The sequence below is a fragment of the Lynx rufus genome, unplaced genomic scaffold, assembly GCF_022079265.1.
Source record: "Lynx rufus isolate CCGP_SWC_20201006 ecotype Redwood Valley unplaced genomic scaffold, mLynRuf1.p SCAF_22, whole genome shotgun sequence".
Taxonomy (NCBI): Eukaryota; Metazoa; Chordata; class Mammalia; order Carnivora; family Felidae; genus Lynx; species Lynx rufus.
Genome location: NW_025814837.1, coordinates 7,395,261 through 7,407,665, shown reverse-complemented (window position 1 = coordinate 7,407,665; position 12,405 = coordinate 7,395,261). Strand labels below are relative to the sequence as shown.

General features: G+C 41.3%; 1 protein-coding gene across 1 annotated transcript in view; it reads left to right on the top strand.

Moving 5' to 3' along the window:
• DTNA (dystrobrevin alpha) overlaps positions 1–12,405 on the top strand; it is a 161,380-nt gene that overhangs the window by 128,668 nt on the left and 20,307 nt on the right. The window contains exons 17-19 of the mRNA XM_047087002.1: positions 2,205–2,318; positions 10,307–10,403; positions 12,174–12,194. Coding sequence (XP_046942958.1) covers positions 2,205–2,318; positions 10,307–10,403; positions 12,174–12,194 — 232 coding nt within the window. The remainder of the gene's footprint in view (positions 1–2,204; positions 2,319–10,306; positions 10,404–12,173; positions 12,195–12,405) is intronic.

Sequence of the window (12,405 nt, the reverse complement as noted above, 5' to 3'; positions counted from 1 at the left end):
GTGCTACCAGTCTTACTTCTTGTTTCCAAGACGTTTCTGGATGTTGTACTCTGAATGCGTGTTTGTAGGACCAGAGAGAGAATAAAGAAATGGGAATGAGAAGAGATGGCAGAAAGAGAAGTTTGTCCTGTCTCTTAGTCCTTTCGTGGCCCACAGAGTTCCCCACACCATGCCTGAAGAGCATCTAGTCCATCCTGAACTCATTTGTCTAAACCGGTGGCTTCATGCCCTCCAAGGACCCCAGAACCACGTCCCAGAAGCTTATCCAGGTCAACTTCTGCACTGTAGGAATTCGCCCTAGGAATCCCGTGGTCTCCAAGGTGACAATGAACCCACTAATCAGATCTCTGAGCTTCAGGGGAGGTTAGAGTTCCTCACTTCACTCCATGACTACTCTGGGTGATTCATGGACTTTTCAGCCATGATCGTTAGAAGATAATGCTTCCTTATAGCACACTTGGAAGAACTAATTGGGATTGGTATTAGGAGTAGCAGCACTCTTTACATTATATGACATAAATCACAGCCTGCATAGGCTAAACCTGTCAGAGCAAACACCAAAGACAGAGGGAGTCAGATATCCATGGCCTCTGGAGCTAACCGCCTGGGTTCAAATCACCGCTACCACCTACTTGTTATTGAACTTGGGCAAGTCTTTTAACTGGCCTGTGCTTTGATTTCCTTATTCATGAAACAGATAATAGCAGGACCTGTATACAATTTTTATGAGGATTCAATAAAAGAAGATTAAAGAGGAGAGCATAGTTCCTGGGGAGAGGCTAAGAACTCAGTACTCTTTACAGATCTTACCATAATTTTTCTTATCAGAGCTGCTTCTCTCTTTTCCTTCCTTAAGCTAAATGCTGCATCATGGTTCTGTCCTTGGAACTGACAAGGAGAACAAGTGGGAGTCATAGAATGTCAGGATGTTAGTCCTGGCGGAGAACTTCGAAATCTCAGCTTTACTGATTTTCAGGCCCTGTGGGACCTGGGGTCTCTATAGAGGTCTGAAGAAGGGGAAGAAGGGCTTGCGGCACAGGGCTTTCTTTCACCAGAACAGGCTCCCTTTTAACCATTTGACGTTTTGAGTTTCCATAGAAAATTTGTCTTAAAGTTTTCCACCAGGGAATGCCAAAGGGGGACAGAAAAAGGTGGAAAACCCCTGAATTATAGTTCAGTCTCCTCACTATACCCATGAGAGAGGTAGTAACTAATAAAGAGCTTCTTAATGCTGGTGTGTTTATGAAGCAGGCAGTAGTAAATCAGCCTTTCGGATGGAAAGCCATCGCCCTTGCTCACCAAGTTCACCTTCCATTCCTTATGCCTTAGTGCTTTGTTCTTATTATCTGTCTCTTGTGCGTTTTGCTGGATGGAAGACTGACCCCTCCCCCAAGAATATGTGTCTTGTAACCTTGCTTAATGGCTTCAAACTCACTTAGGGATAATTTGCCTTGCATAGGTCACCTATCCTTTATGGCGGCCTAATGTTCACCTCAGTGCGGGGCAGCCCAGGCTCCGACATCAATAATAGACTGACACATCTCACCCCTGACAGGGGTCATGCCAATAGCACTCTTATGTCACACACTCAATTACAGTGAATCCTTTTAAAAGCACTTTCCTTCCAAGGCTACCCTCATTGAGATCCATTGTTGAGGCTGAAAATGGTAAGAATAAGAAAAAAATTTTTGGCCTAACCGGGGGCTTCTCTGATAAATTCAGTGAGTGGAATGTCATTCCTGGTGAGAGAATGGGGTTATTTAGTTTTGTGAAATGAGCACCATTTATCCTGTTTTCCCTCCAAGCACCTCTTAGCCGGTAGCTGCAATGACTTGATGGTGTCAGGCTGTGATCAGAAATAATCGGAAGATATATTTTTGCTCCTAAGCAGCACACTTTTCAAAGTTGAACACGTTACCACAGTATTATGTTACTTAGTAGAGCGATTATCAGGTCCTGGTGAGAACACTCAGCTTGAAGTCTCCAACAACATACTGTAGAGTTTGAATGTGCTGGGGCTGAGGTCAGCCTTCCGCTGTCCGTAGCACCCATCTAGCTACAGCCAGTCCCTCATAAACACTGTTGGTTAGTGAGACTTTCTTCTGCTCCCAAACACAGGGTGACCGCCCCCCTCGGATGTTAGCATCCTGGATATCCTGGAAGTTAGCTGACCCTAGTTTCTTACCTTCTTCCTCTCTCCCAAGAGAAATCTTACAGGAGATCCAGAGGCTGCGGCTAGAGCATGAACAAGCTTCTCAGCCCACTCCAGAGAAGGCACAGCAAAACCCCACTCTGCTGGCAGAACTCCGGCTCCTCAGGTAAGAGAGGAGCCCAAGGCCTCTTGGGAAATGCAAGTGACTGGGATCTTCCAAAAGTCTAACGGCGTCCAGCCAGAAAACAGCCCTTAGCCACCATAGCTGCTGACATGCTTGCTGTTTCTTTTTAAAAAAAAAAAAAAAATTTAATGTTTATTTATTTTTGAGGGAGAGAGAGTGGGGGGGGGTGCAGAGAGAGAGGGGGAGACACAGAATCTAAAGCAGGCTCCAGGCTCTGAGCTGTGAGCACAGAGCCCGCCATGGGGCTCAAACTCACAAACCATGAGATCATGACCTGAGCTGAAGTCAGACACTTAACTGACCGAGCCCCCCAGACACCCCTGTTTCTTTTTTAATAGCACAGGCCTATTCACTGAGATTTGGGGGTTTTAAGGAGATGCTGTGTATATTTTATTCTTTCATTTGACACGGTGAAGGGGAAACAGCATTCTTTACAAACAAAATCTCTCACTGAAAAAAATTTGAACTCAGCTCTTTCTAGTTATTTGCACTATCGACAATGTGTTTATGATACAAGTGATCAACGCAGCAAACACAGAAACAGCTAAATAAACATCACAGGCTTTTACATTTAAAAATTTACCTGTAACCCACAAAAAAGGAGTCTGATTTTCTCTCAATTTTGGTCCGTAAAAGCTTCACATGCAGACCTTAAAAAATAGACCTCATACCTTCTTGTTCTGCTAATGAATTAAAACACCTGCTGTTGTCTAGTCCGACACCATAAGACATTTGAGTCTGAAAGGCCCTTAGAAGGTTCCACCCTTGAATTTCAGTGCACTTTTCAGAGTCAGGAAGGTAGAGAATAGCACATGCTGTGCTCATGTGCAAAAGGCTGGGGGGTGGCTGTGGGCTTCACCTCAGACCGGCTTAGCACCATGCCTTGAAATATGACACATACTCAAACCTATGTGTGTAGCAAACAGCACAAACATAAATTCAAAGGCATTGCTTCATAGGAATGTCCTATTTCACAAGGCACTTTTAGTTGTTAGCAGATATGACATTCTTTCCATCTTCCAGTTTCGGTGCCAGATTCCAGGTATATCTTACTCTGAGGGACGCTTTTTATAGCAAGTACAGATGCCTCTTCTCAGAAACCCTTGTCATCATTAGAGTGCCATTAACTTCTTCCGGACAAAATGACTAAATTAAGCAGGTTCTGGATGGTTATGTTTGGATTTTACCAAGTTCCTATTGATTGTAGTCATGGATGTTTCCGGGGGTTCCATCCCAGCCCTGCTCTTCAGACACACGCATGACGAGGCACCACAGCACATCTGGCCCAGGCTGCAGGCCCTGCCTGCTCTCAGGGAGGCCCCGTTCTCCCTCTCTCCAGGCCTGTGCACCTGCCTAGACGGCAGAGCCACCAAAGGCATGAGTTATGGAAAGGAGATCTATGGAACCGGCAACTTGTAGGGGCTGCTTGATGTGAAAGGATCATGTCATACTTTCGAATAACTAAAGAATTTAGTGGAAGAAACAGAAATCCTTCCTTTTCAAACTATATAATCTCTGGTCCTTTCTTCAGGGAGATGTATTAGAAGTCCTTGCATGTTCTACTACACGTCACCCAGGTGGGATGAAAGTGGAAAGAAGGAAAAGGTGACATTCTATATCATTATCCTCAAAGGCATATAAAAGTAAATGCCTGCTCGAAAGAAAATTTGCCTACTAGGACTATGTGGGCCCTCCCAGCTCACAAGCTGTGAGTCGAACTTACACAGAAACATAACTGAATAAACCAATTTGGAAATGGAGTAATCATTCATCTCCACATCTAGGTACCTTGTCTCCTGAAATGTTCTTTATGCCTCTTCCGTTGAGTGTTCCATTCTCTGTTGGAGGGATGATGACTAGGAATTTTTCATAAACATTTTCATCAGATCACCTGTTAGCATTTGCTTTCGAAAGTATTTGGTTCCATTTGGGTGATGCCGTCCAGGAAGGCTTCTTGATGTGCCTGGGTCACTGATGATAGTTCTCCAACTGATATGTCTTCCCTCCTTGGCATTGCTATCTTGGAACAGACTGATAGTTCTAACCACCCTCCTGGCCCTGACTTGTGGGCATTCCCATATCCCCAGCTGAGCCCAAACCCATGCTAAGGAGTCTGTCTCTGTGAAAAACTTCAGTGTTTTGGGTGCTCCCTGTCAGCCGGTGGCCCACGCCTGAAGCTAGAGGCCTGAGGCCTGAGACACCTAAATCCCAACTGCCTCCATATTCTACACATTTCTTCTACCTTGAAGAAGAAGGAATGCCCTCCCTTAAAGGCTATTTCTCTAGATCCTTATAAGCCATTAATTCTCTGGTAAGCATTTCCATGAGTTGGAGATTTCACAGATACCCTGACATCCTAGGTCAAGAAACTTGCTTTGGGTATTCTAACTTTTATCCTTTAGTCATTTCAGACTCCAAAACAATGGCTTCTTGCACACTTTGGCCTTTGTTCACACTGAGGAGTGGCCACATGCAGCAGCCACAGGAACTCCTTGGACAGAGATCTTCTCCGTCCATTACAACCTTCTGGTGCCTCTTATTGAGAAACCAACAGGAGAAATTTCTTTCAGCTGCGGAATGGACGAGGGGAGACAGGAGCAGAGCTCAGCTTTTCATTAATGCAGTTCATTTTTATCTTAAGAGCACTATGACCTTTCTAAATAATCACATTTTCCTTTTTACATCAGACACAAGAAAGCTGAAAGCCAAGTTTGCAACCCAGATCTGACAACCAAGTGGGGTTATATGATAGGCATTTCCGTGTGCTAATCTGACGCTCCCTAGGCACTAAACTCTATAATACACTGTCCCGGGTAATTGCTGTAACAAACCCAGGAGATAGACACTATTATTGTACTCTTTTTATAGATATGGAAACTGAGATTCACAGAAGTTAAATAATTTGCCCAAGATCCCACACAATGAGTAGCACATGTGGATTCCATCTCCTTTTCTTGGGTCTTAGTTATCTCCTGCTGGACTGTTATTACTCACTTAATTGATTCCTGGCCCCTGACCCATCTACACTACTATCAGATCTTTCATCCCTCATTTTATTATTCATTTAGTTCATTCAGCAAATATTTCTAAAACACAGGATGCCCACAGTTGAATTGAAAAAGATACTGTCCTGGTCCCACAGAATGTGTGGTCCAGTAGGAAAATGACATACATCAAATAAGCACACAAATGAGAATATAGTTACAAACTGAGATAAGGACTATTAGGAGTCTTGCTTTTAAATAGAGACATTATAATAATAAAGATCAGAGCAGAAATAAACAATATAGAATCTAAAAAAACTGTAGAGCAGATCAATGAAACCAAGAGTTGGTTTTTTGAAAAAATAAATAGAGACATTATAATCCAACCTGCCCTTCACTGTGGTCAAAGAAGATTACCACAAAGAGGGATTGTTTGAGTTGAAGGATGAAGGATGAATGGGAACAGGGATTAAGGGTGGCAGAGGGGCTAAAACAGCAGTAAAAGGGTCTCCTGGAAGATAGAGGCCATAGGTCCAAAAACCAAATGGCAGGAGCAAATGTGGCACTTTTTTAGGAAATGAAAGGTCTATAGACCTAGAATGCAGTGAATGAAAGGATGTATGGAAAGAGACAGAGCTGACGATGTAGGTAGGGGTAGACGGTGACACTGTGTGGCCTTACAGACCTTCTCAAGGATATTGCTGTTAATCCGACAATAGAAGCCATAGAAGGGGGAAGAACTGCATGTCCAGTCCACACAGCAGATTACAATGTAAAGTCAGGTTCACACAAATCAGAGATCTTACTCCAGCATGGAGATTTACTAGTAACTTCAAGAATTCAGGCAACCAAGAGGCACCGATAAAGCAGAGAAAGGTCTGGAACATTCCACATAGTTCCTGAGGCCTTTCCTTTTCTACATTGGGTGGAGTTTTGGAGGGAGTTTTGCAAGGTTATCTAGCAAGCCTTCCTTAAATTTTTACCACCATATGGAACTGGACGTCTTCTTCAGAGTTACCACTGAAGTGCAGCAATTTGTTCATATTTTTATTGTACACTCACCATCGTCGTCTTGAACTTCTTTCTCCTCCTCTTTCGCTTAAGGACAAAAACTGTATCCTACTCATTATTTTATTTACAGTGTCTTAAAAGTGCCAAATGGATGGCATGAATGGATAAGCTGCAAAACGATTAAGAGATAGCTAAAGAACTGTGTTTGCAAAGACAATACCATCTTCTAGGATAAAACATTTATTAAAACTGTGAAGGAACTAACTTCACACTACAAATCTCAAAGAGGAAAAAAAGTATAATTTCCATATCTATACCTTGCAAAAAAAATAAACACTTTATTTTATACCCCCGAAATTACATTCTTATCAATGTGTATAAAATTATTTTTCAAGAAAACTTGCGGGGCGCCTGGGTGGCTCAGTCGGTTAAGCATCTGACTTCAGCTCAGGTCATGATCTCACGGTTTGTGAGTTCGGGCCCCGCGTTGGGCTCTGTACTGACAGCTCAGATCCTGGAGCCTGCTTCGGATTCTGTGTCTCTGTCTCTCTCTGCCCCTCCCCCACTTGTGCTCTGTCTCTCTCTATCAAAAATAAATAAAATGTAAAACAACAACAACAACAACAACAACAACAACAACTTGCTAATTAAGGTAACTTTGTGTTCTATTAATGAAAAATGAAAGTGTAACCTCTGGTGTAAGTCTGGTTTCCGGAGTTGAATTTAATAGACCAGCTTAATTTTTAAATTATTTTTGGGAAATAACACAAAGCTGAATACTTTCTGTTTTACCATATGATGATACATTTTTTTTTAAGTTTATTTATTTATTTTGAGAGAGAGAGCAGGGGTGGGGCAGAGAGAGAGGGCAGGGGAGGGAGCAGAAAGAGAGGGAGAGAGAGAATCCCAAGCAGGCTCTGCACTGTCAGCGTGGAGCCCGACGCAGGGCTCCGAGTCATGAACTGTGAGATCATGACCTGAGCCAAAACCGACAGCTGGATGCTCAGTTGACTAAGTCACCCCTATAGGGATATATTTTTAAAATTACCATCATCTCTTATCACAACAGTTTCATGAATGACAGTATATTTTTTTCACTTTTTATTTTGAAAAAATTTAAGAGTTGTAAGAAAATCACAATGGATGTCCTTATATACTTCACCTAGAGATAACAAACATATTACTACACCCTTCTCTATCTCCCTATAGAAGCTTATATATATATATGTATATATATATATATGTATATATGTATATGTATAGCATACATATTTTTGATGAGTCATTTTGAGAGTAAGTTGCAGACATCATAACCCTTTACCACTAAGTATTTCTGTGTATATGTCCTATGTAAAAATGTATTGTCTTACATAACCATGGCACCATCATCAAATTCAGAAAAGTTGATATTATTGTCTCATATATGATCTATATTAAAATTTTGCCTGTTGTCCCAACATTGTCCTAAGAGAAAATGGGTTTTAAAGTACACTCAAGGGGCACCTGGGGGTTTCCGTCAGTCGGTCAAGCATTCAACTTCAGCTCAGGTCATGATCTCACGGCTGGTGAGTTTAAGCCCCACATCAGTCTCTGTGCTGACAGCTCGGAGCCTGGAACCTGCCTCAGATTCTGTGTCTCCCTCTCTCTCTGCCCCTCCCCCATGCACACTCCATCTATCTCTCTCAAAAATAAACATTAAAATATATATATATCATATATATTATTTTAAAAACACACGCAAAATTAGAAATTATCAGGCAGAATCTCAAAATAAAAGACATTCCTTTTACAGAGGTATACATTTAGCTCTATGAAAATAAAATCACTACTTAGTCCTTGTTTTCTTGTTCCCACTTGGAACCATGGAAGCTACACCACAAATTTGTTAATCAGACCCACATTTGGTAGCCACTTATAGAGAAGATTAAATAAAGACATTATTACATGAAATTCTTTTTTTTTTTTTTTAATGTTTATTCATTCCTGAGAGAGACAGAGACAGAGTACGAGCAGGGGAGGGGCAGAGAGAGAGGGAGACACAGAATCCAGAGCAGGCTCCAGGCTCTGAGCTGTCAGCACAGAGCCTGATGAGGGGCCCAAACTCACAAACCACAAGATCATGACCTGAGCCCAAGTTGGACGCTCAACCAACTAGGCCACCCAGGCGCCCCGTGAAATTCTTTTAATTGAATTTAATCAATGCATGAAAGAGTAGATGTCATGTTTTGAAAAATTACTACTTATAAGAAAACTGTACAAGTTTTTTTAATTGTTGATTAATTCTAAATTAATACCAGTTAACTTTTCCACATAGTTTTTAGATGCCTACCTTAGTATTTTTTACCTACAATATTAGAATTTACTGTAACCCTCTCCACAAAGTGCTCCTATGACCAAAAGTCCAAAAATTACAAAACAGTGTCTAGAAGAACACTGGAAATACGTCAGAAACATTATCTATCCTTCTACCAACCCCTACCATGGATATATTTGGGACACCATGTGCAGACAAGGTCAAAGATAAAACAGCTAGTGGATTTGTCATTGACGAATATTTTTGAATGGAGTAAGACTTTCAAAATTAGAATGTTGCAGCCCAGGAAGACAAAGACTAAAATAAGATACCATTAAAATCTATAAAATCATGATGTTCCTTGTCCTTCAGGATTCAGAAAAGAGGCAATTGTAAAAGAAAAAGGAAGGAAGGAATGTTCTGGGAGTAAGTAAGCCTTGAATGGCAATAAAAGCCAAAAATATAAATATATTCAAAAAGAGCTGAGGTATGTTTATAAATTTTAAATTCATAATTCATTAGAGAAACCTGAATCAAAGCAAATTAGGAATGTTTCATTTATATCCATAACCTGTGCTCCCCCCAAAATATCTTTCAATTGGATGAGTCATTGACCTAAGTCAGTGTGACATTTTCATACTGTCAGTTTTTCATTTCAGAGTCTCTGCTACAGTGTGACTTAATCTTTTGCCTGTGCCATTGAGACTAGGCACATCCATTCATACATTAACACATGGTTAAAGCAGTCACACATTTTTAAAATATAAGTTCCAATATCTCAAACTCAGGCAGAAGCCTTTGGGGCACGGGGGAAAAATTGTGTATATTATTCACTAATGATCATGAAATAATAGATTTGAAATTGACTTGAAAAGTACACACATACATCAGAAATACGAACCATTAATATTCTTCTCCATACTGTTTCATTTCTTTTCCCTCTTTTAAAGATATTCTTGGTACCTCTCAGTGTCAATATAAATGATGGAGTATAGATTGTCCTTTGTGGTTTCCATTCTTGCTGACAGTTTAATGGAAGTTCTGCGAAACAAACAAAATTAAACAAACACAAATCTTATAGGTTATTTTCAGTTGGAACAATTCTGTAGGAACTCCTATGAAGTCAAACCCAAACCAGAAAACTTCAGTTGACTATAAAAACTCTGTACTATGAATATTTCACCTCTGAAAGGTACCATATTGCATACTAAGAATGGAAGAAATGAAAAATAAACTTTCAAACTCCAATTTCCAAATACTAGGGTAATCAGTATGCCCTTTGAGATTTACAGAAGCGTCCTTGGTTTTGGAAGATCTGTGGGGTTGACCTTTTTCGGTGCCAGTTTGGTTTCTGTTTGTTGTCTTAAGGGGCCCAATGGCATCACACAAGGCCCAGGACATACTAAGCATTCAGAAAAGATTTCATTGACTGGTTAATTCAGGGTAGAAGGGGGAGTATATCCAAGAGGATTTTAATTCATCTGTGTTTTGGTATGACTTCTAACAAACAAATGTATACCTCAAGCTATAACTGTTCGTTCATTTGACATTTCCCTGCCTGGAAACCACATCAGAGATCAGAGATGCCCTTTTTCTGGCGGTCTACTAGTGTCACAAGACTTGGAAGTGTGATCAGCTCAGTGGGTTGAATGCTGTTCTGATGATGACTACTTCTTTCTTAGACAGCGCAAGGACGAGCTGGAACAGAGAATGTCTGCTCTCCAGGAGAGCCGGAGAGAGCTAATGGTCCAGTTAGAAGGTCTCATGAAGCTACTAAAGGTAAGACATTTCAAATAAACATTTCCTAGACCTGTGACTATGGCATTTATAAAAATCGTTCACACATAATGTGCAATGATTTCTCCAATTACTATATGTGATTTTCCCCAAAATACGGCTTCAGTCCCAGATGTAGGATCTTTTCTTAGATATGTCCAATGATAGCAGTCAGTTATCAGGCTCATTCTTATCCATTTCCTGGAACCAGACTACTGAGGACCCTCATAGGATAACTTCTTGGCTTATTTCCAGTTCCTATGTGCTTGAAAGTACTAAAACTGGATTTATTCAGGAATATTGTACATTTAATAGCTTCGGAAGTTCTGAATAAAGTGAGCAGAAGCTAATGCTTCTGCAAGATGAAGATATAGCCATAATTTTGGAGATTATAGTTTTATTAAGAGGAGTAACTAACTGATCGTTTCAGTGAAGTATTTTCTCTCATCTGTGAGGCTTTAGCAGCAAGTCACGTAACTTCCATGACTCTCAAGTACAAACTGTAAACAGGAATACCCCCTTAGCTCTCTGCGGGTAGAGTGTTTAATAAGATGATCTAGGGAAGTCCTCTGCAGAGCGCTGTAACCTGTTAGTCTCACTGGGAAGTGGCCTTCTCCGTTTCATAAACCCCTACCCCCTTCTTCAGTATATACTAAATCACGTGTCAAATCACAAGTAGGCTAATTATGGTCACGTGGCCACAGTCGGCCCAGGAGAGGTGTCAGTGCTAGGTGGTCATCCCGCCTGAGGTAGACAAGCAGAAACCACTGCGGATTGGAACTGTGATATGCCAAAGGCGGGAACTGATACTGAAACTTGCCCGGTCCCTGGGGCAGCTCATCTGTGAGACAGGCGTCCATCCTTTCAGTCCCCGGATCCCTCGCATCCCCGACACACCATCATTTACTGTTTCGCCCTTCCTCTTTTTCTGTCTTTCCTTTTTTTTCTTTTCTTTTTTCATTGCTTTCTTTCTCTCTTCCTTCCTCCTTCCTATCTTTCTTTCATGTATTTAACAAATATTTGTTGAAACCTACTGTGTCCTAGCACTGGGCACACACTTACATATAAGTGCAACACTTCCTTCTTTGGTTTCCTTTGGTCTTTTTTTTTTCCCCCCCTTAGACAACCTTTCCTGCCATCAGTGTTGGGAATGCTTTATCTTCACTAAACAAAATTTACTTTTCAGTATATTAGCCATGTAAAGTGTAGAACTCAGTTTTTGTTGTACTATATATATTGAGACAGGACTGGATAATGGATAGCCTCTCACTGTTTCTGCCCTGTTGTCTCATTTGATGATCCAGAAAAGCTCTTTCAGCTTTCCTTTTCAAATATACCAAATGAAGAGGGTCGATCTCATCTTTCCCTTCACTGAATGACAGGAAACCTTGAAAATAGCCCACTGCTTATATTCCTATAGCTTCTGTCACCACAGCAATGGGGTGGGGGTGGGGGTGGGGGTGGGGGGTTCTATTTACTGTCAGCCATCTTGGCATCGACCTGGCCTAACCCAGCACAGTCTGTTCTATCGGGATGTGTAAACAGCAGGCTAGAGGGATAGATCGTGTGGAAAGGTGGATGGACATAGGAAGGAATGAGATGGTCTGTAGTCTCACATACCTAAATAGACCTGGGACTAAAGTCACTGAGGTAGGAGAGGCCGCCACCGAAGCCGTGTTGATGTTTCCCCCATCTTGCATTCCCTCACACTGTGTACGCATTCTGCCTGGAACCCTGGGTAACCTAACTGTTATTGATTCAATCTTTCTGTAGGAAGAAGAACTGAAGCAGGGAGTAAGTTATGTTCCCTACTGCAGGTCTTAACTAACTATGGAGGGGCCTGCCATCCTGCCGTTTTTCCCATTGCTTTTGCCTCTAATGTCTGTTCACGCTTCAGTTTGGAAAGAGAACAAAAATCATACTAATTTGCTTCCTTTTCAATGTAGTGCTTGAATTGAGACATATAAAATTTAGCTTTTTTTTTTTTTTTAATAACTGTTACTAC